At 44.1% G+C, this 25,234-nt stretch overlaps 1 protein-coding gene across 13 annotated transcripts in view; it reads left to right on the forward strand.

Annotated features, from left to right (window-relative positions):
- syne1b (spectrin repeat containing, nuclear envelope 1b) overlaps positions 1 to 25,156 on the forward strand; it is a 64,239-nt gene extending 39,083 nt beyond the window's left edge. For 8 of the 13 annotated variants that reach the window (XM_029139281.3, XM_055505963.1, XM_029139278.3 and 5 more), the window contains 69 exons: positions 1 to 212; positions 305 to 642; positions 746 to 890; positions 978 to 1,196; positions 1,294 to 1,562; positions 1,697 to 1,862; positions 1,942 to 2,097; positions 2,203 to 2,355; positions 2,465 to 2,647; positions 2,733 to 2,870; positions 3,016 to 3,201; positions 3,307 to 3,429; positions 3,549 to 3,731; positions 3,900 to 4,043; positions 4,130 to 4,309; positions 4,569 to 4,709; positions 4,856 to 4,969; positions 5,061 to 5,222; positions 5,412 to 5,606; positions 5,709 to 5,885; positions 6,694 to 6,885; positions 7,141 to 7,272; positions 7,422 to 7,522; positions 7,641 to 7,794; positions 7,884 to 8,012; positions 8,118 to 8,273; positions 8,364 to 8,573; positions 8,663 to 8,764; positions 8,861 to 8,980; positions 9,119 to 9,319; positions 9,415 to 9,588; positions 9,712 to 9,843; positions 10,064 to 10,260; positions 10,349 to 10,481; positions 10,647 to 10,829; positions 11,006 to 11,155; positions 11,376 to 11,552; positions 11,642 to 11,797; positions 11,897 to 12,052; positions 12,186 to 12,356; positions 12,466 to 12,599; positions 12,685 to 12,889; positions 13,032 to 13,214; positions 13,365 to 13,511; positions 13,601 to 13,755; positions 13,937 to 14,084; positions 14,166 to 14,260; positions 14,365 to 14,599; positions 14,715 to 14,909; positions 15,011 to 15,292; positions 15,979 to 16,137; positions 16,221 to 16,387; positions 16,494 to 16,656; positions 16,756 to 16,943; positions 17,025 to 17,175; positions 17,271 to 17,453; positions 17,548 to 17,685; positions 17,823 to 18,014; positions 18,099 to 18,426; positions 18,617 to 18,685; positions 19,382 to 19,491; positions 19,612 to 19,738; positions 19,864 to 20,075; positions 20,190 to 20,390; positions 20,805 to 20,933; positions 21,013 to 21,225; positions 21,333 to 21,425; positions 22,250 to 22,308; positions 24,080 to 25,156. In XM_029139281.3, coding sequence (XP_028995114.1) covers positions 1 to 212; positions 305 to 642; positions 746 to 890; positions 978 to 1,196; positions 1,294 to 1,562; positions 1,697 to 1,862; positions 1,942 to 2,097; positions 2,203 to 2,355; positions 2,465 to 2,647; positions 2,733 to 2,870; positions 3,016 to 3,201; positions 3,307 to 3,429; positions 3,549 to 3,731; positions 3,900 to 4,043; positions 4,130 to 4,309; positions 4,569 to 4,709; positions 4,856 to 4,969; positions 5,061 to 5,222; positions 5,412 to 5,606; positions 5,709 to 5,885; positions 6,694 to 6,885; positions 7,141 to 7,272; positions 7,422 to 7,522; positions 7,641 to 7,794; positions 7,884 to 8,012; positions 8,118 to 8,273; positions 8,364 to 8,573; positions 8,663 to 8,764; positions 8,861 to 8,980; positions 9,119 to 9,319; positions 9,415 to 9,588; positions 9,712 to 9,843; positions 10,064 to 10,260; positions 10,349 to 10,481; positions 10,647 to 10,829; positions 11,006 to 11,155; positions 11,376 to 11,552; positions 11,642 to 11,797; positions 11,897 to 12,052; positions 12,186 to 12,356; positions 12,466 to 12,599; positions 12,685 to 12,889; positions 13,032 to 13,214; positions 13,365 to 13,511; positions 13,601 to 13,755; positions 13,937 to 14,084; positions 14,166 to 14,260; positions 14,365 to 14,599; positions 14,715 to 14,909; positions 15,011 to 15,292; positions 15,979 to 16,137; positions 16,221 to 16,387; positions 16,494 to 16,656; positions 16,756 to 16,943; positions 17,025 to 17,175; positions 17,271 to 17,453; positions 17,548 to 17,685; positions 17,823 to 18,014; positions 18,099 to 18,426; positions 18,617 to 18,685; positions 19,382 to 19,491; positions 19,612 to 19,738; positions 19,864 to 20,075; positions 20,190 to 20,390; positions 20,805 to 20,933; positions 21,013 to 21,225; positions 21,333 to 21,425; positions 22,250 to 22,308; positions 24,080 to 24,320 — 11,612 coding nt within the window. In that variant the 3' untranslated portion in view covers positions 24,321 to 25,156. The remainder of the gene's footprint in view (positions 213 to 304; positions 643 to 745; positions 891 to 977; positions 1,197 to 1,293; positions 1,563 to 1,696; positions 1,863 to 1,941; positions 2,098 to 2,202; positions 2,356 to 2,464; positions 2,648 to 2,732; positions 2,871 to 3,015; positions 3,202 to 3,306; positions 3,430 to 3,548; positions 3,732 to 3,899; positions 4,044 to 4,129; positions 4,310 to 4,568; positions 4,710 to 4,855; positions 4,970 to 5,060; positions 5,223 to 5,411; positions 5,607 to 5,708; positions 5,886 to 6,693; positions 6,886 to 7,140; positions 7,273 to 7,421; positions 7,523 to 7,640; positions 7,795 to 7,883; positions 8,013 to 8,117; positions 8,274 to 8,363; positions 8,574 to 8,662; positions 8,765 to 8,860; positions 8,981 to 9,118; positions 9,320 to 9,414; positions 9,589 to 9,711; positions 9,844 to 10,063; positions 10,261 to 10,348; positions 10,482 to 10,646; positions 10,830 to 11,005; positions 11,156 to 11,375; positions 11,553 to 11,641; positions 11,798 to 11,896; positions 12,053 to 12,185; positions 12,357 to 12,465; positions 12,600 to 12,684; positions 12,890 to 13,031; positions 13,215 to 13,364; positions 13,512 to 13,600; positions 13,756 to 13,936; positions 14,085 to 14,165; positions 14,261 to 14,364; positions 14,600 to 14,714; positions 14,910 to 15,010; positions 15,293 to 15,978; positions 16,138 to 16,220; positions 16,388 to 16,493; positions 16,657 to 16,755; positions 16,944 to 17,024; positions 17,176 to 17,270; positions 17,454 to 17,547; positions 17,686 to 17,822; positions 18,015 to 18,098; positions 18,427 to 18,616; positions 18,686 to 19,381; positions 19,492 to 19,611; positions 19,739 to 19,863; positions 20,076 to 20,189; positions 20,391 to 20,804; positions 20,934 to 21,012; positions 21,226 to 21,332; positions 21,426 to 22,249; positions 22,309 to 24,079) is intronic. The other 5 variants (XM_029139291.3, XM_055505962.1, XM_055505966.1 and 2 more) reach the window with 4 other exon arrangements.
- The last annotated feature ends 78 nt before the right edge of the window (positions 25,157 to 25,234 follow it).

Genomic DNA, 25,234 nt, shown 5'->3' on the forward strand with positions numbered 1-25,234 from the left:
TGAGGGTGGAGAAGGTGCAAGAGGAGATCAGGAAGCAGCAAATCATGCAGGAGGAAGTGCAATCCAGACTGAGAATCGTGGCCGCTCTTAGTAGCAGGGAGAAACAACAGTATATTAGTGCCAATGAGCTGGTTCCAGCCCACGTAGATACGAGCTTGGAAGAAATGGCAAAGCTGCAGGCTGATGTTCAAAAAGCACTGAGTGCAAAACAGGTGGGATGCTGTCACACTTAATAATACTACTGTATGTTTGTTATTGTTGTCTTTATAATTATTTTAAACTGACATCTACTCATTTTTTGAAGATCACTCTGGAAGAAGCTCTGGTGCTGTGCCAGAAGTACCACTTCAGGATGCAGTCGGCCTGTGAATGGCTGGAGGATGCCGTGTCCTTCCTGCAGCAAGCCAGTCTGGGTGTGGACGTAGAGAACTATGAGGACTGCCTCCAGCAGCAGGAAGACATTGTTGCTACAGAGCAGGAGTTTCTCCTCCACTTGGAGGAGCTGCAGGCGCTGCTGCCACAGCTGGAGAACTTGGTGAATCCTACGGCTAAGGAGCAGCTACGCGTGAGTGTCGAGTCAGCAAAGCAGAGAGGCGTGGAGGTCCGGGATCAGCTCCAGTGTCACCACGATGTTCTTCATAGGTAGTGAGACTAAGAGCAATGTTGCTTATAAAAGCATTAATCATGATGTTGTCCCAATAATGATTCTTTTAACAACTTTTTTTGTCCCCACACATCTATTTAGCTGTGTGGCTCAGTGGAAATCATACCAGGAGGCACGTCAGACTGTCATTGAGCTTATGAATGAAGCTGAAAAGAAGCTGACTGAATTTTCCACTGCAAAGGCAGCCACAAACCAAGAGGCTGAAGAAAAGCTCTGCAGCCACCGGGTGTGTGGCATGATTTTGTAGTTAAACAAAAGCACAAATGCTTATTTTGTGTTATGCAGCAGAGCTAACTGTCGCTATTTTTTCCAGTCTCTTGTGTCACTGGTTAACGGCTTCCAAGAGAAACTGAGCGGTTTAGAGGAGCAAGCTGCTCAGCTGGAGCTGGTGGGAAGTGATGCCAGTAAGGCCACCATTAGTCGTTCTATGACCACTGTTTGGCAGCGCTGGACACGACTGCGCAGCGTGGCCCGGGGTCAAGAGCGAGTACTTGAAGACACTGCACAAGACTGGTGGACTTTTAGGGAAAAGGTGTGCAGGCAGATACTGGAAATACTGCATGATTGATTATTTTATTAACGCCACAGCTTAAAGCTCACTGCTTCATATATGCTTTATTATCTTATAGATGGTGAAGGTTAAAGCAGTCGTGGACGAGCTCCAGAGTCGATTTCCTGACAGTGCTGTGGAGAAGGCTTCCAAGGCAACCCTTCAGTCACTGTTAGATCAGCATGACCTTCTGAGTCAAGATTTGGAGAGAGAGCTGTCCTCTCTGACGCTGCTCCGGCAGTATGCCCTGAGCCTGCTGCATGACGTGGAGGTGCCGTCACCAACAAGTGAACAGGACGAGCTTCCCAGCCTAAAGGAGATCAGAGCTGTACAATATCAAATGGAGAGGTAGTGAGAGGATACACCTGTGCTGTTCCAAAATCATCTGCATATCTGTTTGTTTAAATAAATACATTATATCCATGTAAATGGATATACGGAATTTAGATTTTGAGTAACTTGAAGTATTTATTCCACTCCAGCCTTCTGACACAATCGAGGACCAAGCGGGCTCAGGCAGCACAGGAGCTGAGAGACAGAGAGGAGGTGGAGAAGGAACTCAGTGTGGTAAAAGCCTGGATCCAGGAGACCAGGGAGTTTCTTCTCAATCCAACACCAGACATTGATTCTCAACTGCAGGAGCTGGAGGTAAATGTGCTATGTGTGTTTAGGCATTTTATTAGCAGTTGTATTATTTCTTAGCAACGCTCTGTTTTGTTGGGCATAGGTGGTGCATGGGGATGTTATCACCTATTGTCAGAATGTTGAGAAACTAGCAGAGCAACAACAGAGCAAGTATCTGGACCTCTACACTATACTGCCCTCGGAAATATCTATGCAGCTGGCTGAGGTGTCCCTTGCCCTGGGTGCCATTGAGGATCAGGTACAAACTAACTGTATTTGCTCTGCATTATATACAGTAAATTGCATGACATTTTGCGCCAAAATGTACTAATGTGATGTATGTTTGCATTTCTTATTGATGTAGGTTCTTTCCAAAGAAAGGGAAATTCAGAAAACTAGAGACATAAAAGAAGACTTCAGCATCAGAATTCGTGACATCTCTGAGAAACTCAAAGCTGTGTCTGCGAAATTCAAGGAAAAGTCCCCAGATGTTGATCACGCTAAAGAAGAGGTCAAGGTGAGTTATCTTAAATGGCTCGGTGTTACTGGGAGTGTGTACATGGCTTTTTTGTGACGCGTTGAATATGTATTCTCATAAAATAAATAATACATAATGTTTCGCACAGAGCCTGGCTGAGGACCTGGACTCCTGCGGTCGCACTCTCTCTGAGCTGGATTCTGCAGTACAAGAGTTTGGCCGCAGGAGCCCACTGCTGGCTAAACAGCTTAGTGATGCCATCAGCAGGCTATCGGAGATGCATCACCACACTACACGACTGGCGGACTGTAGGAACAACTGGCTCAAAAAGGTTTGACTTCACATCACATAAATGCAGCACAGCCGCTAGCTGTTCAGTGCTTTCATGTAATGTCTGTCTCATCTTGGCTTCCCAGGCTGTCTGCTATTTAGATGAGTATAATGAGATGCTGGACTTTATTGTGAGATGGTCGGAAAAAGCCAAAAGTCTGGTGAGGGCAAACATCATCTGGAACTCCTATGTTCATCTGCAGGAGCAGATACGGATGTACCAAGTGAGTTGTGCATCTAAATGCAAAACCCCATGTGTGACCCTGAGGGGCACAATTTGCAGGAAATTAATTATCACGTTCCACAAGGACAAATCAATATTCAATATCACTTATTTAGTCATTACCTTATTTATCACCCCTTTCTCAGAGTGTCCTCCGTGAGTCTCGGGAGCTCCACGGAGATCTGGAATCAATGGCAGAAAAAGTGGAGCTTCTCTCTGAGGTGCTGCAGGTCGAGTCGATGAGCCAGCAAGTGTGTGAACTCAGTCGACACTCTGAGGAGTTACAGCAAAACATCAAGACACGCCTGCAGAGCTTAGAGGATGCAGATAAGGTGGAGAAAAAAATAGATTTGTAAAAATTACTAAGTAATGAATTTTGAACATTCTTTTGTTTTTTGAGTGTTAGCGCTTTAAAGAGTCAATGCATTTTTTTTCAGAGTATGGAGGCCCTTGAGTCTGAAGTGAAGGCTCTGCATGTTGCTCTGGAGCAAGTCCAAGCCACGTTGACCTCACCAGAATTGGCACGACAGAGCCTTAAAGAGCAGCTGGCTCAGAGACAGGTGACTATCACATCACATCTAAGCGTTCTGTCATTTGAATTATAAATGATCTTAACAACTGGAATGCTTACTGTGCACGTTATAGCTTTGACACAATGTAAACTCTTTGTGTTTTGCAGCGTCTTTTGGCAGATATGGAGGGCTTCAAGCAGCAGGTACAGGCAGTGCAGCTGTGTCAGAGTGCTCTGCGGGTCCCAGAAGAGGTGATGCCCAGCCTCGCCATCTGTCGCACAGCTCTGCGTCTGCAGCAAGACGCCAGCCAGCTGCAGCACGTGGCCATTCAGCAGTGTAACATTTTACAGGTACAGCAGGGGGTGCTACTGCAGCAGGACAGTTTCTAGGACATGGTCTGCTTTGACGTGTGTATTGCTGGGTGTTGGTACTTTTCTATGTCTATTTAGCTTCAGCTGCAGGAATGACAAATATAGTAATACAGAGTTAGCTGTATAATGCTTTCTCTTCTTAACCAGGAGGCTGTTGTGCAGCACGAGCAATATGAACAGGAAGTGAGAGATCTACAGGGGCTGATAGAGGAAGCACACCGTGTCATCCAGGACCGACCAATCCCCACTAATAACATCCAAGAGCTGCAGGCCCAGATCCTTCACCATGAGGTACTTCATTTCAGCTTGCGATCCCATTGTCTTTTTTGCAAAAATCACATCTTTAACTGTTTTTGACCATTTCTACTTTGAAATAGGAACTTGCTCAGAAGATTAAAGGATACCAAGAGCAAATTGCTTCACTGAACTCAAAGTGCAAGATGCTAGCGGTGAAGGCCAAGCATGCCACCATGCTGCTGACAGTCAGTGATGTGGAGGGACTTCCTGACGGGCTGCAGGACATGGATGTGAAGAAATCATCAGCACAGGCCGTCATGGTAATATAACATTCTACTACATAACAGGTTACAGGTTACTAACTCTAAAATGTTATCACTCATTCTGCTTTCTCTGCTATGAGCTTAAATAGTGTGAATTCCTAAGCCTGAATTCCTTATTTATTTACTTTTGCTACTACAAAAAAGCAATTTGCTACTTTTACCTAACAACATTACATAAAACTAATTCTTCCCAATCCACCTTGCATGTCTGCTCTTTTTCTTTGAATCTTTGAATGCTTCTTGCATGGTGTGTCAGATGACAGCTGGCCGCTGTCACACCCTCCTGTCCCCTGTCACTGAGGAGTCTGGGGAGGAGGGCACCAACAGTGAGGTGTCTTCTCCTCCTGTCTGTCGCTCTCCTTCTCCCATCACTTACACTGAAGCCACTATAAGCAAGGTATCTGCTCTTGAAAACTTTTTTTTTCATTCATTGTGATCTTCTGAATGGTATTGGCAATAACTCAAAGTTAACCAGTTTTATTGCAACTCTTACTGTTTGCTGTCATAACTAATTTATGTGTTATCTGTTTAATGTGGTTATAGATGGGAAGAGGAACACTCACAAGAGCTCCCATCCAGGAGTTATATGACCCAACATTTGAATCTGTTGCAAGCTTAGATGACTTGCAACGCTCATGGGAGACATTAAAGAATGTGGTATGTGACGATGACCTTACAATTTATTGTTAATCTGTGACATTTATTAGATGTGGTTATATTGTTATCTTGCTATATTCCCGTCTAACAGATTAGCGAGAAGCAGAGGTCTTTGTATGAAGCCCTGGAAAAGCAACAGCATTACCAGAGTTCACTCCAGTCAATATCTTCTAAAATGGAGGCCCTGGAGGCCAAACTGAGTGAGCCTCTTGAGGCAGATAAAAGCCCAGATAGCCACCTTAAGTCACATGAGGTTAGTCTAATACATCATATGCTGATATAAAGGTTAATAGCTCAAATAATGCATTTCATTACAGTCATGGTATTGCAGTTAACATTTACTTTACCTTTTGTTCAAAAGTACAGTAGATGCAGTGTGTGTAGATATGTTGAGTATCTAAAACCATTTAAATTTATAATCATCTTACTTATTGTACTCTAGGGTCTGACAGAGGAGATACTGAGTGTGCAGGAAGAAATAGAAAAGTTGCAGACAAGCTTCACAGAGGACCTGGCCTCTGATGCTGTAGACTCAGACATGGCTGACCAGCTGGCCATGCAGTCCTCCCTTGCTGTGTTAGCTGAGAGGATGGCGACCATACACATGAAGGCATCAGGAAAGCAACAACTATTAGAGGTAGATGGTCTCACTTGACTTTTAGTTTTTAATAATTGTGTTTTCATAGAAACAAGCTTTTGAAATTGATAACTGTCCTATCTATGTTGTGTTTGTGTTCAGGAGCGTGTGAGTGACCGTTTGGAGGGTCAGCGTCAGGAACAGGCTGTACGGCTTTGTTACGCTAAGGCAGACGAACTAGACCAGTGGTTCATTGCAATGCACAGTGCCATCACCTCTATGCTTGAGCCTAAACCTCTGGGGGACTTAAATATGGAGGATCAGCTTGCTAACTGTCAGGTAGGAGCTCCCTCTGCTGTTCACTCAGAGCAATTGATGAAATATCCACACTTGAATTATTACACAAGAATACTAATTAATTTATAATGTATTAAAACTTCTTTTACAGTGGTTTGTTAGTAATGGTAATTTGGTAATAGTAATCTGTTAGGAGCCTTATCACATATGGGTCTTTCAAGGAAAGCAGGAGCACTTCAGTGAGTAAACAGGAGCATTAGGGGAGTTTAGATGGCGAGCCTCCTTAGCAACCGAAGCACCAGTCTTAAGTAGATTATGCAGATATCTCTGTGTGACAGAGCTTGTTAGCAGCATAGGACGGGGTAGTCAGGGGTGGTGGCTTTCAGACGATTAATTGATCTTGCTGTTGGGATTGGTGTTGGTGACAGAGCTACTAGAATATTCAAGTAGAGGAATCCTAGAGAACATGGCGGGAAAGGAAGGAAGGAGGGTTTCACTGCCTTATCGCTTATCGCTGAGTAGTTTATTAGAAAACAATTACTTGCTTTAGCATACAATAGCTACAGTATCTATGTCTGGATATCCACGATGATTCTCTGCGCGGGATAATTGCATTAGAATTCAACGGAGAGCACTTACTGTACGTTAGAGAGAATGAAGTGTGAAGGATTAGTGATAATATGCTGCACAGGAAGCGCGGCTGAGGAGGTGGGCCAGGGATGAAGGCAGAGGTACAACTCTCCCTGTCTTGTCGCTGGAGAAGGCTGCTGGCGTGAAGGGTACAGGGAGGAGCTGCTGGAGGTGATGAGACACCATGTTTGAACTGGCGTCTCTCCTCCTCCTACTGCAGAACATGCTGCTGGAAATTGAAGAAAAGGTCCTGGCCCTGTCGGAGCTGTCCATGCACAGTGAGACCCTCATGCTGGAGGGCCGAATGGAAACCAGAGAGGAAGCTGAGCAGCTAGCCAGGAAGTTACACACGCTGAAGGGTGGGTTGTTGGAGCTGCAGAGAATGTTACAAGACAAGCAGATAAACATCCAGGTGAGTTGTCAACTGTCTCTTTGATGATGTGCACCATTTTCCACTATACAGGACTGTATGTTTGTATTTTCTACATTCTACTCTCATACCATTATAATAATCATATTAATAAAGCATATTATGTAGTCTGGCTTCAATAATTCTGCAAAACCTTGCATGTGTCTACCAACTGTAACTATGCAGCTGATTCTGTCCTCAGTGAGGCTTGCTGTGATGTTTAATAATTTGTTTTCTATACACTCTCTGGTCATACAGGGATCCCTGCAAGAGCAGGAGGACAGTGAATCAGACTCCAGTCTCTCTCAGAGTCCCAATATACAGGACTGGCTGGCTGAGGCTCAAAATACTCGCTCCCAGCAACACCAGGACAGTCTGGAAAGGCAGAGGGTACATGTTTTGAAATAAATTTCTTAATTAGTACACAAGTGGAAAAATTCAACTCTTGTGACATTACAGGCCATTTTGAAACTCATAGTCACATGCAGTACAAAGTCTAATCTCTTATTTTCATGATGCATTTGATCTTTGACGTTCAGGAGCTGGAGGAGCAGCTCGCAGAGCAGAAGAAGCTGCTTCTGTCAGTTGCTAGCAGGGGAGAGGAGATTCTCATTCGGCAGGCCTCTCCCAACAGTGCCAGGTATATCACATACAGATACAGTATATGTAATGTTATTGCATTACATATTGCAACAGTTATTGCTACTTCTGTATATTGCATGGGACACTCATTCATTTATATTTCTGTCTTTGTGCAGCACAACAGAACCATTTTCACCTGCAGCTTTGGTTGAGAGGGAGACTCAGGCTGCACGAGAACAGTTCAGACAGCGATGGGAGAGCCTGAGATTAGAGCTTAAAACCAAACTGCAGCTCCTTCAGAAAACCCTGGAGCAGGACCATAAGCAGCCGGTAATGTTGCAGGCTGTTTGTTCGGGTGTTGTTTTAAATATTTCATCTTCAGGCCAGGGACTGTTGCTGATAGTTGTTCCTTTTTGCAGGTTTATTCCAGAGCCAGTCGTGTGTCCACAGCTGGATCTCTGTTTAAAGGAGAGACACATGTTGACCAAACATCCCTGAAGACTTTGTATGATAACTTCAGACAGGCAATCGATGACATGACCACTCAGGTATTACCATAACAAAGTAATTTCCATTGTCATTGGAAGATTAAAATTCTTGAAATAGCTCAAGATATAAATCAGCTGAATTTGACTGAATCTGTGTGTACACAGTCTGGTAGTGGCGAGACACAGGTGGGGCAGATGGAGCAGCAGCTCTACACAGCTGTGTCATCTACCTGCTCCTGGCTGGATGGTGTGGAGAACAACGTCTTCTCTGGCTCAGTCTTATTGGCTGAAAATGCAGAAACACAGCTACAGAAGCAGGAGGTAATCGGGGCTGTTTGTGAAGATTGGACCTCAACACATCCTGTCAGAGAATAAACCCACAAATCTTGTTAATTCAAATTGTCATTTCAGACCTTGGAGAGTGATGTGAGGCATGTGGTGGAGGAGGTGAAGGTCAGCCAGGCTCTGCTTGCCGGGTCTGGAGAGTTGAGACACGAAGATCGGGTCCTGCTGGAGGACAACCTCGACTGTCTGAAGGAGAGATTGGGAGCTCTGGGTTGTGCTTTGGGACAACGCTGTAAATGCATGAGGACCCGGGTACATGAGCTCACAGCCTATCAGGTGTGCTTCACGTTTACATGTTTCTTTATATCTGAAACTTTCAAATGCAGAAGCTATTGTGAATATTAATTTTTAAATGTTTATTACAGACTGAATTACAGCTACTCCAAACTGCTTTCATTGAGACAAAGTGTCAGATCCTACAGGCTTTGGCCGGAGCCATGGATAGACCAGCTTCCAAACAGCTGGAGGTACAGTTTTCCAGAACACACACTTAATTTGTGTCTCACCCAAACAGTGAAAAAATGGTTGTATATATCATTCATTTGCACTGTTATTTCTCTTAGGTTATTACTAGTGCAGAGGAGAGCTTAAAACACTTTGAACAGAAAATAACAGAGCTCAAAACCAGAGGAGCAGTACTACAGGCAGATCAGATATCAACAAACAAACTGCTGAAGCTCCAGGTAATGGACTTTCTGACAGCTGATAAGCATCGAGTCTAAAGCTCCTTTGTGCTCCATGTTTTCTGTCATCTATCAGAATAGACCTATGAACTTCATGAAGTTTTAAAAGTATTGAAAATGTACCTGTTTGTTTTTCAGGATTCTTATGAGGAGCTCATGATGACAGTAGGTTCCCGCAGCAGTGGACTGAACCAGAACATGGCTCTAAAGCAACAGTATGAACGTGCTCTGCAGGACCTGACCGACCTGGTGGACACAGCTAAGGACAAGATGGCTGCTGATCAGAGGATCATTGCCAGTTCCGTGGACGAAGTGCAGAATCACTTGGACAAGCATAAGGTTTGGCCTGCTTGGTTCACAAAACCTGAAAAACAGGAGATGGAGTTCTAAAAGAAAAACAGAATTTGTCAGTGTTTTTGGAATGTGTTTTATAGGAGTTCTTCCAGGGTTTGGAGTCTCACATGATCTTGACAGAAACATACTTCAGGAAGGTGAGTGGCCTGATGGTCCCCAAAGAGAGAGAGACCTTGGAGGAGACGCTGGCCGAGGCTCAGAGCGTGCTCAAGGAGGCGCACAGTAAAGGAGTTGAGCTGGAGCGCATCCTGGAGGTGAGAGATACAGCTGTTTAACACACACACACACACACACACACACACACAAACAAACACACAATGCATGAGAAAGCTTATTATTCTTAAAACTAAAAACGGACCAATAATTGTTTTTCTTAGACTTGGTGCCGCTTGGTGCAGGATTACCAGAGTCTGAATCGCCATCTGGAGGCTGTTGAAGGAAGTATCCCATGTGTTGGCCTGGTGGAGGAGACGGAGGAAAGGCTCGTAGACAGAATCTCCTTGTATCAGGTGCAAAGCGATATTTGTTTAGATTTCAAGATGTGCTGTAAAAAAAGTTACATTGTTAATTAATAAGTTAAAATATACCACAAGAAAAGCAGCAAGAACGTCTGATAGGACTTTTTTAACTAATTGGAAGTTCAGTCAGCTGTGCACCAAACCCATTCTTCACATAAAGCATTTAGTTATTACGTGTTTCTTTCTATTGCTGTTTTGTTTCTGTGTGAAGGGTCTGAAAGGCCGACTGACAGAGCACCAGCACAAGCTGCATCAAGTACTGGATGAAGGTAAACATCTCCTGCTGTCAGTGTGCTGCCCTGCTCTAGAGAATCAACTTGCACTGCTGGGAGAACACTGGCTCAACAACACCAGCAAGGTCAACAAGGAACTACAACGCCTTGAGGCCATCCTGAAACACTGGACCAGGTCAGAAACACATCTGAGATGAGTGATGAGTTGATTGAGATGAGACTAGCATGATATTATTAACATTTACATTGTTGTTTTCATTAAGGTACCAGCGGGAGTGTGCAGAGATTAGTGAGTGGCTGCAGTCTGCTCTGGAACGCCTGGAGTTCTGGAACACACAGGCAGTGTTAGTCCCACAGGAGCTGGAGACTGTTAGAGATCATCTCTCTGCGTTTTTGGTAAGGCTTCATTATCCTCTTCCTGATTCGTACTGTACATTTTATAAACTAGATTATATTATTGGACACATTAAAATGTTGAAGGTACTAACAATGTAACTAAGTGAAAAAAAACTTGGCCTTTGATACGTGCATGTTGTTATAACCATTCAACTTTTGTCACAGGAGTTTTCAAAGGAGGTTGAGGGCAAATCCAGCCTGAAGACCTCAGTAGTAACTGAGGGAAACCAGCTACTGCGCCTTAAAAAAGTGGACACTGTGGTGCTGCGCTCTGACCTGGCTCGCATCGACACTCAGTGGGCTGAGTTACTGACACGCATCCCAGTGGTCCAGGAGAAGCTGCATCAGGTATTGTTACATGCAACCAGGTTGGACAGGCTTAGCTGCTTTGACGCAAATAGGATTACTCTCCTCTGCTGCTACACTATACAGAAGTTTTAAAACATGGCTCACATGTAGGCAGCATATACTGTACGGTGCATATTTTAATTATGAAAGAATATTGGGATTTAATTGATTTTCAGATCCAAATGGAAAAGTTGGCCTCCCGTCATGCTATTTCTGAGCTGTTTAACTGGATATCCTTGATGGAGAATGTGATTGAAGAGGATGAAGAAAACCTAAAGAGTGCAGTGGGATCAAGTGTGATTCAAGACTATTTGCAGAAATACAAGGTATTGAACTAATACAGTTTGTTATAGTTGTAAGCCATAGTGAGTGAGTTTTGAAAATAGTATTTATGGCCACCGTTTGGTGGGTAAATACATGTTTAAATAGCAGCTTTTTTCTTTCACATACCTTTTACTATCCAATAGTAAAGCAAGACTCTGTTTATGAATCTGCACTTGTGTTTAAACTGGGCTTTAATCTGAATCTCCTATTATTTCTTTTTAGGGCTTTAGGGTGGATTTAAGCTGTAAACAGCTGACAGTAGACTTTGTCAACCAGTCAGTGCTGCAAATCACTGGTCAAGATGTGGAGGGCAAGCGCGGTGATAAGACAGACTTTGCTGAGCGCCTGGGAGCCATGAACCGACGATGGCAGATCCTCCAAGGCCGCATCAATGAAAGGGTAAGGCAGTGATGCTGGTAAGCAAAACATGGCAACAACTGTCATTTACTAGTACAGAACAGGATTTTTTTTGTGAATTTATAATACAGATCCAGTTCCTGGAGAGCCTTTTGGAAATGTGGCTGGAGTATGAGAGCAGTGTTCAGGCCCTAAAATCTTGGATGGCAACTCAGGAAGAAAGGTTAAAAAGGAAACACAGAATCGAGGATTTAACATCTGTGCAGAATGCTCTTAAAGACTGTCAGGTTGGCTTTTATTAAGATTCATCCACATATTTTGGACCACCTACACAATATTATTAAATCACTATGTGAGTTTATAATGTGGAAACCTTTCATTTTTAGGATATGGAGGAGTTGGTGAAAGAAAAGGAGAAAGACCTGGAGAGGGTGGAGGAGCAGGGTTGTGCCCTTGTCCAGAACAAGACAGATGAAGCCTGCGCTATTGTCATGGAGACACTCCAGGGAGTCAATCACACCTGGGCTAACCTGGACCACTTGGTACGCTGCTCAGTTTCTTTCCACTCTAAATATAATATGGTTCATTGGTTTACCACATTGTTTCAGTATACTCTCCCCTGCTCCCTTTAGACTTTACAGAATGTCCTTTTATGTTTTGTTTTACCTTCAACAGATAGGGCAACTTAAGATCAGCCTGAAGTCAGTGTCAGATCAGTGGAGCCTCTACAAGCGGGCTTCAGAAGAGATCAATGGCTACCTGATGGAAGGAAGGTACTCTGTGTCTCGCTTTCGTCTCCTCACAGGCTCCTTGGAGGCTGTTCAGTTGCAGGTGCACAGTCTGCAGGTACGCTAAGATGAAACCGCATTAGTCAAGAGTTATGAAGGCAACATTATATACATTTATTGAATCAGTCTCTGATGAATATTTCCTTTGTTGTTTGTTACCTGTGAAGGATTTGCAAGTGGAACTGGAGAAACAGGAGAGCAGTCTACGAAGGTTTGGTGCTGTGACCCACCAACTGCTGAAAGAGTGTCACCCCTCAGTGTCAGACTCTCTAAACAACGCCCTTAAGGACGTCAATGCAAGGTGGTCTTCTGTATTTTATAGCTTCCTTTTAATATTCGTACACATTTTTTGTGCTTGTACATTGATTTGTCGTATCTGCTCTCAGATGGGCTGGCCTACTGGAAGAGATTGCAGAGCGCCTGAGAAGCAGCAAGGCCCTGCTTCAGCTGTGGCAGCGCTACAAGGAGCTCTATGAGCAGAGCTGCAGCAATGTTCAGCTGCAAGAGGAAAAGTCAGATCAGCTCCTCAAGACTGCCTGCAGCAAGGACATTGCTGATGAAGAAGTGTCCGACTGGATCCATGAATGCAGCGTGAGTTTAGTGCTTATTTTCTGATCACCACAAAATATTATTGATCTTTGAAAATGTATAGGCGTTTCACAACTAACAAATATCAACAATTAATGTCAATGAAAAGATTTGAAGAAGACATTTAATGCGTACGTTATGCCAGGAGCTGCTCCGATCTCAGGCTCCAGTCCAGGCCTCCCTGCAGGTTCTCCAAGAACTGGGAGATCAGCTGAAACAGCAGGTGGACACATCAGCAGCATCTGCCATTCAGTCAGATCACCTCTCTCTCAACAAACGGCTGACTGCTGTGGAGCAGGCTCTTAGCAGACAACTTACCACCATGCAGGTAAAGTGACACCATCTGTGGAGAAGTGAAGTAATCAGTCATTTGGCCGAACACTTTTTGTTTGCAATATATATTAACACATATAACATATATAACACTCTGCTTTTCTAATACTCCCATTAATACTAAATCCACCATACACTATTCTAGACTGGAGTGCAAGATTATGAGATCTTTAATGATCAGCTGGATTCACTGGGAGCTTGGATAGTTGAAGCTGAGGAGGCTCTGAAGTTGCAAGATCCCAATGGCTCCACTGACCTGACAGCCATCCAGGATCGCATGGAGGAGCTCAAGGTTTTTGATTTGACTTTGTGAAAATAATTAAATTGCTACAACTGAGAAATTTAACAACTATTATAACTTTATAATCCTCCGTCCTACAGAAACTCATGCTAAAATTCAGCGGCATGTCCCCTGAATTGGAACGTCTTAATGAGCTTGGTTACCGGCTGCCTCTCAATGATTCTGAAATCAAACGCATGCAGAACCTGAACAGGAGCTGGTCAACAGCCTCAGCACAGACCACAGAGAGATTCAGGTATGATGCAGCAAAAATGTAATTTTTTAATTTTGTACATGCTATTCAGAGACAGCATGAAATATTCTCATGGTTTCTTTTTACATACACTATTACTATCAGTAATGAAGTAAATTACGTATTCTGCTTAGCTCAAACTAAAGATTCAATTTTGACTTACTTTGTGTCTGTTGCTCTGCAGCAAACTCCAGTCCTTCTTGCTACAGCAGCAAACCTTCCTGGAGAAGTGTGAAACCTGGATGGAGTTTTTGGTCCAAACTGAAGAGAATCTGGCAGTGGAAATTTCTGGGAACTACCAGAGTCTGATTGAGCAGCAAAAAGCCCATGAGGTTGGAATCACATTTAACATCACAGAGCCCTAAGAAATCACAGTTCTATATTACATTTTATTATTGTGTTTTTCCTTTCAGTTATTTCAAGCTGAGATGTTCAGTAGACAACAGATCCTACACTCCATCATCAGTGATGGACAGCGGATGTTGGAGCAGGGACAAGTAGATGACAGGTAAAATCTATTTATCTGTCTATTTGTTGCTTTATAGCCCATCATGTTCTCTGTTTGAAGTGTTTACCACAAAAGTATTACAGTATTACTCCTCCTTCGTGTAGAGATGAGTTCAACCTGAAGCTGGCTCTTCTGAGTAACCAGTGGCAGGGAGTTGTTCGGCGGGCTCAGCAGAGACGGGGCATCATTGATGGCCTCATCCGTCAGTGGCAGCGCTACAGAGAAATGGTGGAGAAGTTGCGCAAATGGCTGTCGGAGGTCTCCCAGCCTGCAGAGATCCCTAAGGCAGGGGCCACAGTGCCTCTACAACAAGCCCGCTCCATGCTGGATGCCGTCCAGGTACGCAATCCGAAGGCTCACGGAGCTCACGTCTCAGATCTATCTAGAGATGATGCTACAGGGCAGGACTGCTTCACGTCGAGTCCAAAATAGTAATTTGTGCTTTGTCCTACAGCTGAAGGAAAAGGTGCTGCACCGTCAGCAGGGGAGTTACATCCTGACGGTGGAAGCTGGCAGACAACTGCTCCTGTCAGCTGATAGCCGGGCAGAAGTGGCTCTGCAGGCAGAGCTTACGGATATCCAGGAGCGATGGAAGAACGCCAGCATCTGCCTGGACGAACAGAAGAAAGAGCTTTCCACTGTGTTAAAGGTACAGTGTAGTGCACAGACAAATTACTACAACTGTTGTTTTATACAAGTACTTTCTATAATGATGCAACCACAATGTGTTGGTCGATTATGTTATTACAGGACTGGGAGAGGTGTGAGAGAGGGATTGGTGGGTCACTGGAGAAACTTCGAGCCTTCAAGCGACAGCTCTCTCAGCCACTTCCTGATCACCACGAGGATCTGCAAGCTGAGCAGATGCGCTGCAAGGACTTGGAGAACACGTTCGATGGCTGGACAGGGGATCTGGCCCATCTGACGGTGCTGAGAGAGTCTCTGTCTTGCTACATCAGTGCTGAGGACCTTTCGGTCCTTCAGGAACGAATTGCTCTGCTTCATCGACAGTGGGAGGAAATCTGTCACCAGGTTCAATACATTAAACCCTTTCTATTTCTGAATATACTGAATGCTTTGTAATGTACAACTGTTAGGCACCCGCAGTCTCCTAATCGACCACTAGGTGGTGCCGGTGTCATAATAAAATACCGTACATCAAACACAGCTGAGCCAAATATAAAAATGAAACGTTAACAAACGTCAGATATGCTATTGTATCTTACTTAAAACTAAATGTTTATACTTATGGTTACATATTGTATGACAAGATGACAATCAATTTTTGAATTAAGCATTTCATCCTAATGAATATCACTGTAAAGAAATGTACAATATGTATTGTACTTGTATATTTAACATGTTTTTAAACATTAAAAACCCAGTCTTATAACTTTGAATTAGAAAATCAAACTATGCTCTCTATATCGTTTCATGTTTGGCTTAGTCGCAGGGAGACAGCAAGCAAATAACGAAACCTCAAGTTACATTTTTTTTTCAAATTTACATCCTGTGCTGCCAGATAAAACACGCTGACAGGAAACAGACAGAAGCACACACTCGCTGCTCGATGCAAATAAACTGGCTCAGCTGCAGTGATCTGTAGCAATGCACCCTTTTGAGAATCTTGACATCATTTTACTTTTGGTTGTAATTTAATGTGCAACAATGCGCGATGCAGTGCGCTCACCCTTTTTTACATCGCTGTACCTCTGCAGCTGTCCCTGCGCAGGCAGCAAGTAAGCGAGAAGCTGAATGAGTGGACGGTATTCAACGACAAGTACAAGGAGCTCTGCGAGTGGCTCACCAACATGGAGAGCAAGGTCTCCCAGAACGGAGACATCAGTATTGAAGAGATGATTGAGAAGCTTCGCAAGGTAAACAAATCTTTACTGTACACAGTCATTTCTAATTCCTAAAATTAATTTGAATCGTTACTTGTGCCCACCTGCTGTCTCAGGACTATCAGGAGGAAATCACTGTGGCTGAGGAGAACAAGCTGCACCTGCACCAGCTGGGAGAACGTCTGGCCAGGGCCAGCCACCAGAGCAAAGCTACTGAGATTGAACATAAACTCAACAAAGTCAGTGACCGCTGGCAGCACCTCCTGGATCTCATCGGAGCCAGGTGAAGAGACACACACCAGATAATAAATACTGTATTTTCTGTAATGGCTCTGATGACATTTAAACATTAAAAATGTAACCTTGGCTTGATTTGACTTCATTGATAGAGTGAAGAAGCTGAGAGAGACTCTGGTGGCTGTGCAGCAGCTGGATAAGAATATGAGCAGCCTTCGCTCTTGGTTGGCCCACATTGAGACGGAACTATCTAAACCCATCGCCTATGACTCCTGTGACTTCCAGGAGATTCAGAGGAAGCTTGATCTGCAGCAGGTAACATGACATAAGTCACTGTTTTTTATTTACATCTAAATCTACCGTTCCTCTTCTCGCTTTCTTTTGTTGACCATTTCCCACACTGGTGCTTTTCAGGAGCTTCAGCGTGACATAGAGAAACACAGCACAGGAGTGGCGTCTGTCCTAAATCTGTGCGAGGTGCTTCTGCACGACTGCGACGCCTGTGCCACTGATGCGGAGTGCGACTCCATCCAGCAGGCAACTCGCAGCCTGGATCGTCGCTGGAGGAGCATTTGTGCCTTGTCCATGGAGAGGAGACTCAAGTAAGAACCAGCTGAATAGAGAACACTTTATTATGCTGTATAAATATCATATTGACTGAACTTTCTATTTCTCACTGTTAGGATTGAGGAGACTTGGCGTTTATGGCAGAAATTCCTTGAAGACTTCGCACGATTTGAAGAGTGGCTGGCCACTTCAGAAAAGACTGCTGCTCTGCCCAACTCCTCTGGCGTTCTGTACACTGTAGCCAAGGAGGAACTTAAGAAATTTGAGGTGCATAAACAGTTTCTGGGAAATGTAACTTGCACGATACAGTTCAAAGCTTCCTTTCCTTAGTTCTAATAGTTTCTCTCTGAATGTTTCTGTAGGCCTTCCAGAGGCAAGTCCACGAAAGCCTGACCCAGCTAGAGCTCATCAACAAGCAATATCGTCGACTAGCCAGAGAAAACCGCACCGACTCCTCCTGCCACCTGAGAGAGATGGCTCATGACGCCAATCAGAGATGGGACAACCTGCAGAAGAGGGTGGCCTCCATCCTCCGCAGGCTTAAGGTGCATGTTTGATTTGATGCAAAACACAAGATATAAGTATGCAGTTTTAGGTTTAGTATATTCACACACCATGGTTTCTGTTTCACAAATGCAGCACTTTATTAGTCAGAGAGAGGAGTTTGAGACAGCAAGAGATGGCATCCTGGTGTGGCTGACAGAGATGGACCTGCAGCTTACCAACATCGAGCACTTCTCCGAGTGTGACATTCAGGCTAAGATCAAACAACTAAGGGTATGTTTACATATGTACTGAAATATTTATGAAAAAACATACATACTCTGGGATGAGTATGGTTTCAGGTTGATGCTGTACTTGTAGAAACCTTTACTAGTTTAACAAGAAGGTGTCTTTTTCCTCTATTTCCACAGTCGTTTCAGCAGGAGATTTCCCTGACAACAGCCAAGATTGAGCACATCTTCCACCAAGGAGAGGCCCTTATAGAGAAGTGTGAGCCTCTAGATGCCGCTGTCATAGAGGAGGAGCTGGAGGAGCTGCAGCGCTATTGTCAAGAAGTGTTTGGTCGTGTGGAGCGCTACTACAAAAAGCTGATTCGACTTCCAGTAAGACTAATATTTGACAGTAAATACTTGAAATATATTATTTACTGATACGTAAACTGACACATACCATGAACGTTCCTTCAGCTTGCAGATGATGATACAGAAGTGTCATTGTCGGATCGCGAGCTGGAGCTAGACGAGCCCGGCGATTTGTCCAGCCTGCCTTGGAGCGAGCGCTTTGGCGACGGCTTCTTGTCGCCTCTGCCGTCCTCTGGCCGTTCGGCCTCCCTGGCCGCGCAGCTCCGGACCGAGCGATCGGGCAGAGACACCCCAGCCAGCGTGGACTCCATCCCCCTGGAGTGGGACCATGACTATGACCTGAGCCGTGGCCTGGAGAGCGCCAGCCGGGCGCTGAGAGAGCAGCAGAGTGAAGAGGGAGAATTCCTGCAGCGTCCTGCCTCTAACTTGTCAGGTTCGTTTTCTGTCATACATCATATTCTGGTTATTATTCGATTTGTTATGTGGAACGAAAGTTATTTTTGATAAGCACTTGACTTCCTAGAAATTATTTGCTGTGTCTGTATGCCAAAACTGATCAATCCTGGGAGTCAAACGTTGAAATGCCCACTGCTGAATGTGTGTGCTTATAATGTTTCTTCCAGATGTAGTGATCCCAGAGAGCCCAGAGGCCTATGTTAAACTAACAGAACAAACACTGAGGTCCTCCACTGGTAGGCAACAGCAGACCCCAGTGTGGGGCCAGACATACAGTAACAGCTACACTACACTGAGTGATACCACACCTGTAGCCTCTTCACCGGCTGGTCTTTGATTTGTGTTGATTTCCTCTCACGGTTTGGGCACCCATTGTAACCAGTGGCAGCACTTTCTAACTCCTGGGGATAGGTTTAATTCCATTTTTATTTCTTCAATGCACTCGTTCTGCTTGGGTCATTTCTGCAGAACTGAAATGGAATTGAGCCTAACTCTTGTTTCTAACTGGCTTTCTTTCCTTTGGTTTCATGTGTGGCTAACCCCCTTTGGATATTTTTGACGTGCGTTTTGTGGTTTTAAATCGGCATGGTGTGTTTTCATTGTCACAGAGAACAAGTGTGACCTGTGCATTTGTTGCTGAAGGGATTTCATGCTCCGTTCACACAGAGGTACATTAAACGAAAGTGATGGATTTGACCCCTGGTGTAAACAGGATGAGAAAGAACTGCCTTGAAGATGTTTTTGTTTGATTTGAAGTGTGGAAAAGAAGCAACAATCACACATCAAACGTTTTGTCTCTCTACAGTACATCTTGTTTCTCTGTCTGAACGGGGTCTTGCTGTACCTTTTTTGGGTTGTGAACACTTTTAGGAAATTCCTGTGACTAAAAGTTTCACCTATATTCTGAAACCCTGCTCATGTTGTGTCAACAGGGGAGGTTGCAGCTACAGACTCGCATCTTCACCCTCTGGACCGTTTCCAGCTACAACAAACAGAGAGCAGTCGCAGCCGCACGGAACTGGATGGCTCATACATGGGATATGTATGAGTCACTTGTTATCCTAAATGCATTTGAACTAATAATGTTTTTGTTCAATTAGTGATTTAAACCCCACTTTGCATGTACTGTGCAAAATAATACCCTGTAACGTCCTTTCTATAGATGCGACTGTTGGGTGAGTGTCGTGGCAGCATCGATACAGTGAAGAGGATGGGTGTTGAGCTGAAAGAAGAGGAGGACACAGTGTCTGGACTGGCAGACCCAAGTAGCTCAGAGTCCCAGACATCAGGTAACAAACTCAACGATCCATGTTTAAGATTATATATAAGGTTGAAATGTAAAAATGCTGCCTGTATTCTATCCAGCCTTTCATAGTGTGTTTTTGTTTAACTGCTTTATGTTCTCTCTCCCCAGGAGTGATTGAGCGCTGGGAACTCCTGCAGGCTCAGGACCTCAGCAAAGAGATCCGCACCAAGCAGAGCCAGCAGCAGTGGCAGCAGCTGAACTCTGACCTGAACAATGTCTGGATGTGGCTGGCAGAGACCGAGGACGAGCTGGAGCAGCAGCGGCGGCTGGACCTCAGCACAGACATCCAGACAATTGAGATGCGCATCAAAAAGCTCAAGGTATTGGAATTCTTGTAAACTGACTCTCAGCAACTTGGTCCTGAATTCTCAGTTTCTTCTCTCCTACGCTGATTAAAGCAATCCTAACAGTTAAATGGAAATGTTTGTGTACAGGAGCTGCAGAAGGCCTATGACAAGCGCAAGGCTATTGTCCTGTCCATCAACCTGTGCAGTGCTGAGTTTGTGCAGTCAGACTCTGATGAGTCCCGAGAGCTTCAGGTCAAACTGAAAGACATGAACAACCACTGGGACAAACTGGGCACCTCACTGGATGACTGGAGGTCTTCCTTACAACAAGCCCTCATGCAGTGTCAAGTAAGCGCCTCTTGCTTTCCATATAGACAGACAGACAGACAGACAGACAGACAGACAGACAGACAGACAGACAGACAGACAGACAGACTGACTGACTGACTGACTGACTGACTGACTGACTGACTGACTGACTGACTGACTGACTGACTGACTGACTGACTTGATCCCACAGTGGGGAAATGCAATTGCTGGAACAGCCACAAGACAGAAAAGAATTGTGCAGGATTGCAATAAAAAAAGGAGCGTAAAAGAATAATAATAAAAATAATAATAAACAATAATAAACAGCAACACGTGCATATTAACAACTCAGAAATAGTGTGTTCAAGAGGCAGAAATAGTCCAAGTGTCCAAGGGAAGCCGTGATGGTCAGATTGGTTGAATCGATATAACTTTGGTCTATGTGATCCGTAGGACTTCCATGAGATGAGTCACGGTTTGCTTCTCTGGTTGGAAAACATCGACCGCAGGAGGAACGAGGTGGTTCCTATTGACCCTATCCAGGACAGTGATACGCTCCATGGCCATCACAGAACACTTATGGTACTTTAGTTACTAGTACTGTAGTTACACCTTTAGTGAAGCTTTTAGGATGTATGTTTTAAATACACAATCCCCACAGCAAATTCGCCAGGAGCTGCTGGACTCGCAGCTGAAGGTTGCCTCACTTCAAGACATGTCCCTCCAGTTGCTGGTCAACTCTCAAGGCAGCGACTGCCTGGAGGCCAAAGAGAAGGTTCATGTTATTGGGAACCGCCTCAAACTGCTGCTGAAAGAAGTAACCAGAGACCTCAGAGAGCTGGCCAAGATCCTGGACATCACCAGCAGTCAGCAGGTATTTGACTGATTACTGCATATTTGTACAAATCTGAAACTCACACTCGCTGCTTCCTGGCGTCTCTGTATCATCTCTAAGCATCTGTGGGGAAACGTTTTCTCTAGGATCTGTCTTCCTGGTCCTCTGCTGATGAGTTGGACACGTCTGGGTCCCTCAGTCCTGTATCAGGACGGAGCACGCCGAGTCGGCGACGATCGGTAATGTTTCCACCTACTTGTGAATGCTGCTCTGTGAAAAGCCAGGTTTGGTAAACCGTTGTGAAACTGTGAACAAACAGCAGTAACTCGTGCCCCGAATGCCCCGTTAAAGGCCTGGTTCACCCTTGTCATCCCTGAGTCGCTCCTCGCACTTCTACACCTCCACAACCTGTCCTCCTCCTCCTCCTCCTCCTCCTCCTGCTCCTCTTCCCCCCTCTGAGTTCTGAACTTCTACTCTTCCTCTTGCATGTTGTCTAACCTCAGAGCAGATCCTGCTAGACAAGTGGGGAATGCTGCCACCTTTATTTCCATCCTTTCCAAATGGAAATATTCTCTCCAACAAATCTCTCTCTGCCCACTAGATTTCCTTTTTCTTTTTACTCTGGTGTAGTTTTTTGTCCTTGTAGTGTTGTTCTTGGGAAAACTGGCAATAATGATAAAAAAAAGAATACAGTATGTGATTTAAGGACATTTTAGTTTGTTTTACAAATCAGACAGTAAAGATCAATTCAAATAAGCATGTCACTGCTTAAACTATGTGAATGTCACTAAATGTCATTGTTACCAACAAAATTCATGCATCTGTGCATAGTTTGTAGCTTCCTATTTGCGATCACTCTGCTGCACTTCAAAGTAGCCACGCACTTTGAAAAGCCAGATTCCTTATTATCACTGGCCACAAAATCAGTCACCTTCACATATGATTTTGTCGCAGCTCCTCTTTCATTCGGGGACTTCTTTTCATCGGTAGCTTTGTCTTGATTTGCCTGGACTGAAACATACTTTCTTTCTTTTACCCCCCTCCCCCTGTTCATTGCAAACAGCAACGGGGCAAATGTAGTCTGTCACAGCCTGGACCCTCTGTGAGCAGTCCACACCACAGGTACCTTTCTGTTGGTTTCTAGCACACCCAGAAGATAATGGAACTCATCAGCCCATGATGCACTTGGAGGCTGATTTATTCTCTATAATCCTCCCCAGGTCTCAAAACAATAGAGGTGTTTCAAATAGTGTAATGGTGAATTTTAGTTTGTGACATTTGTGCCAGATTAGCAGCTCATGATAGTGAATTCCATCATCTTCTGTAAGTCTAGACGCTCTGTGTCGTAGGCTAGGTGAGGAGATGCGTGGCAGCCCACCCATCCTCGATAAGAGATCACAAGGAATGGTGCAAGGCCTCTTCTCCGCCAGCGTCCTTGGCTGCTTATTACCGCTAACCCGGGGCATTTCTCACGTACTGTGTAACACCAGTATTTTTCTCTTCGTCTAACACCTCCGCGCTCTTACTGAGCACACGCGCTCCTCGTTTTCCTCCTAAATTGCCGAGCCAGTAAATGTCTGCAATGAACAATGCCAAGGCTTCAGTCTACCTTTCTCTTGCTCTCTCTCTCTCTCTCTCTCTCTCTCTCTCTCTCTCTCTCTCTCTCTCTCTCTCTCTCTCTGTTGTACGACATCTCTTCTGCTGCTGCTGCTGCTGCTGTCTCACTTACTATCCACCATCTTCCCCCCTCAGTCTGCCATCCGTGAGTCTTGACTCTCAGGTCTCCATATGTGACGTGGCAAAGGGGCTTTTTTGGTCACAGCATAACAAGACCTGAGTTTGAATCATACATCACTAACGCCCATGCATTCTTTTAGCCAGGGACTACTTTAATAAACCATGCTTAAAGCCGAATGAAACTGTTTGCTTCTAATATAAATAAATGAAGCTAATATTATCATCACAATAGATTCATATTGTAAGTGAGCTAATGCTCAACCAACGGTGGCTTTTTTTACTCAGTTTTTACTGAGGACGATGGTGACTGTAATTACTACAGTTAAATCAATACTATGATGTTTAGGAGACACTTATTTGTTTTCCTGCTAAGAGCTAAAAGCTGGACAGAACCAAGCTGGCTTTTCCCTATTTCCAGTATTTAGGTGTAAAGATTATCTTGGCTCAGACATCAGGGTTCAACCTACATGTACCAGTCCCCGTCAGCAAAAATTGAATTAGTGTCATGCCTTAAACTGTTCCTCAGCCTAACTACCTCGTCAAAGGAGCTGTTTCTAATGGCTGTGCTCTTCTTGCCTCGGCATGCTTCGCATTTTCAGCAGGACACAAACCTTTAAAAGTACTTGCAGCATGCCTTTGTCTTTTATCCTAACACCTTGCAAAGGAATGCAGGCTCGCCTATTAAATGTAATTGTTTAGCGCAGGATGGTATGTTTGCCTTGGAAACCATTCTGTGACTGTCCTGTTAGTTGTGTTTATCAGTCAGCATGTAGATCACTGTCAAACAATGTCTCGACATTGCTTTGCACTATGTTGGCACAGCATGATGCTTGTAAAGCACAGCCGTGCAGTTCTCCTGTTGCTGAACTGAGATCTTATTTGGATTGAAAACAGATAGAAGACACCTCAACAATCAAGCATATGTAGGGAAGGTTACTAGATTACAGTGGGAGGGAGTGAAGTTCAGTTTGTTTATTGGATCTAACTAATTCAATTTGTCAGTTACTTTGCAGAGTTAATGTTGAACTTCCTGTTGTAACGTGATTATGCTGTTCAGAAGTTAGGGATTTAAATGAGAAAGCACATGACAGATGTTTTGATTCATTTACTGACTAAACCTGAGTCTGTGCTGCATTGTGAATGTGTGTGCGAGCAGGTCTCACAGCGGCGCTGGATCCGCTTCCTTCCCTTCTGATCCGGAGACGTCGGGTCGACGGTCGCCGTTGCTGCGGCGTGTCCTCTGGGCCGCGTTGCCTTTCCAGCTCCTCCTGCTCCTCCTGCTGATCTTTGCCTTCCTGCTGCCACTCTCCGAGGAGGACTACTGCTCCCAGTCCAACAACTTTGCTCACTCCTTCTACCCGATGCTCAGCTACAAAAATGGACCACCTCCAGTGTAGGCTGCCAGAAGGAGCACTTGTGTCTGGACTGCATCTCAATTAGAGTTTAACCTTAAGTGATGGGAGCAAAAAACTAATCTTGGTCATCCATTTGTATGGCAGAAACACTTCTGTCCTCTACATTTAATTTCTGTGTGTAGCACATAGGATTAAACATCTGTGTGTAATGCTGTGTCAATTAAAGAGCATCTTTGGTGCAGCAAGACTGAAGAAATAGTTTTTGGCCACACTGAACATCAGCTGGAAGAATGAACTACATACAACTGTGGAATTTCTCTGAGGAGGACCCCTAGTGAATAGCACCAAAGTTAAATGCTGATAGCCTGTGAATTAGCTCGTTTGTTAAAAAATATTCAGTACAGTATATCATTGCAATTATTTTTGTACCTGTATTTTTGGCATGCAGTTCTGACCTTTGCTTTTTATTCACTGACACCCTTCAGTGTGTGTGTGTGTGTGTGTGTGTGTGTGTGTGTGTGTGTGTGTGTGTGTGTGTTCGCACGTGTGTTGAACAGTCTAATTTTAACTCAAATTACAACTATTCATGGAAAATTAATTTAAGCCAAGATGTGTTTTCATATCAGTCAGAGACAGTTTAAAAGTTTAACCTTTAAAATCAGCCATCCATGGTCTTTATACATGTTGCTGTTTAATTTTTTTAAATATGAAAAAGAACTTTGAGATGAAGAATTATGACCTATAGAAATAATGTAATTTTTGTATGACTGTCAGTTAAATATCAAATGTATAACAGTCCTGTATTATTTAACATGTATATAAAATAATGAGAAATGTATGTATATGCGATCATCAAATCAATGAATGCCAAATCCTCATTTTGACATTGTCTTATTTATCCTTTAATCATTGTCATTTCTAATAGTCGTTCAGTGAATCTGTGATTTTCATTACAA

This window comes from Betta splendens, chromosome 22, assembly GCF_900634795.4.
Source record: "Betta splendens chromosome 22, fBetSpl5.4, whole genome shotgun sequence".
Classification (NCBI taxonomy): domain Eukaryota; kingdom Metazoa; phylum Chordata; class Actinopteri; order Anabantiformes; family Osphronemidae; genus Betta; species Betta splendens.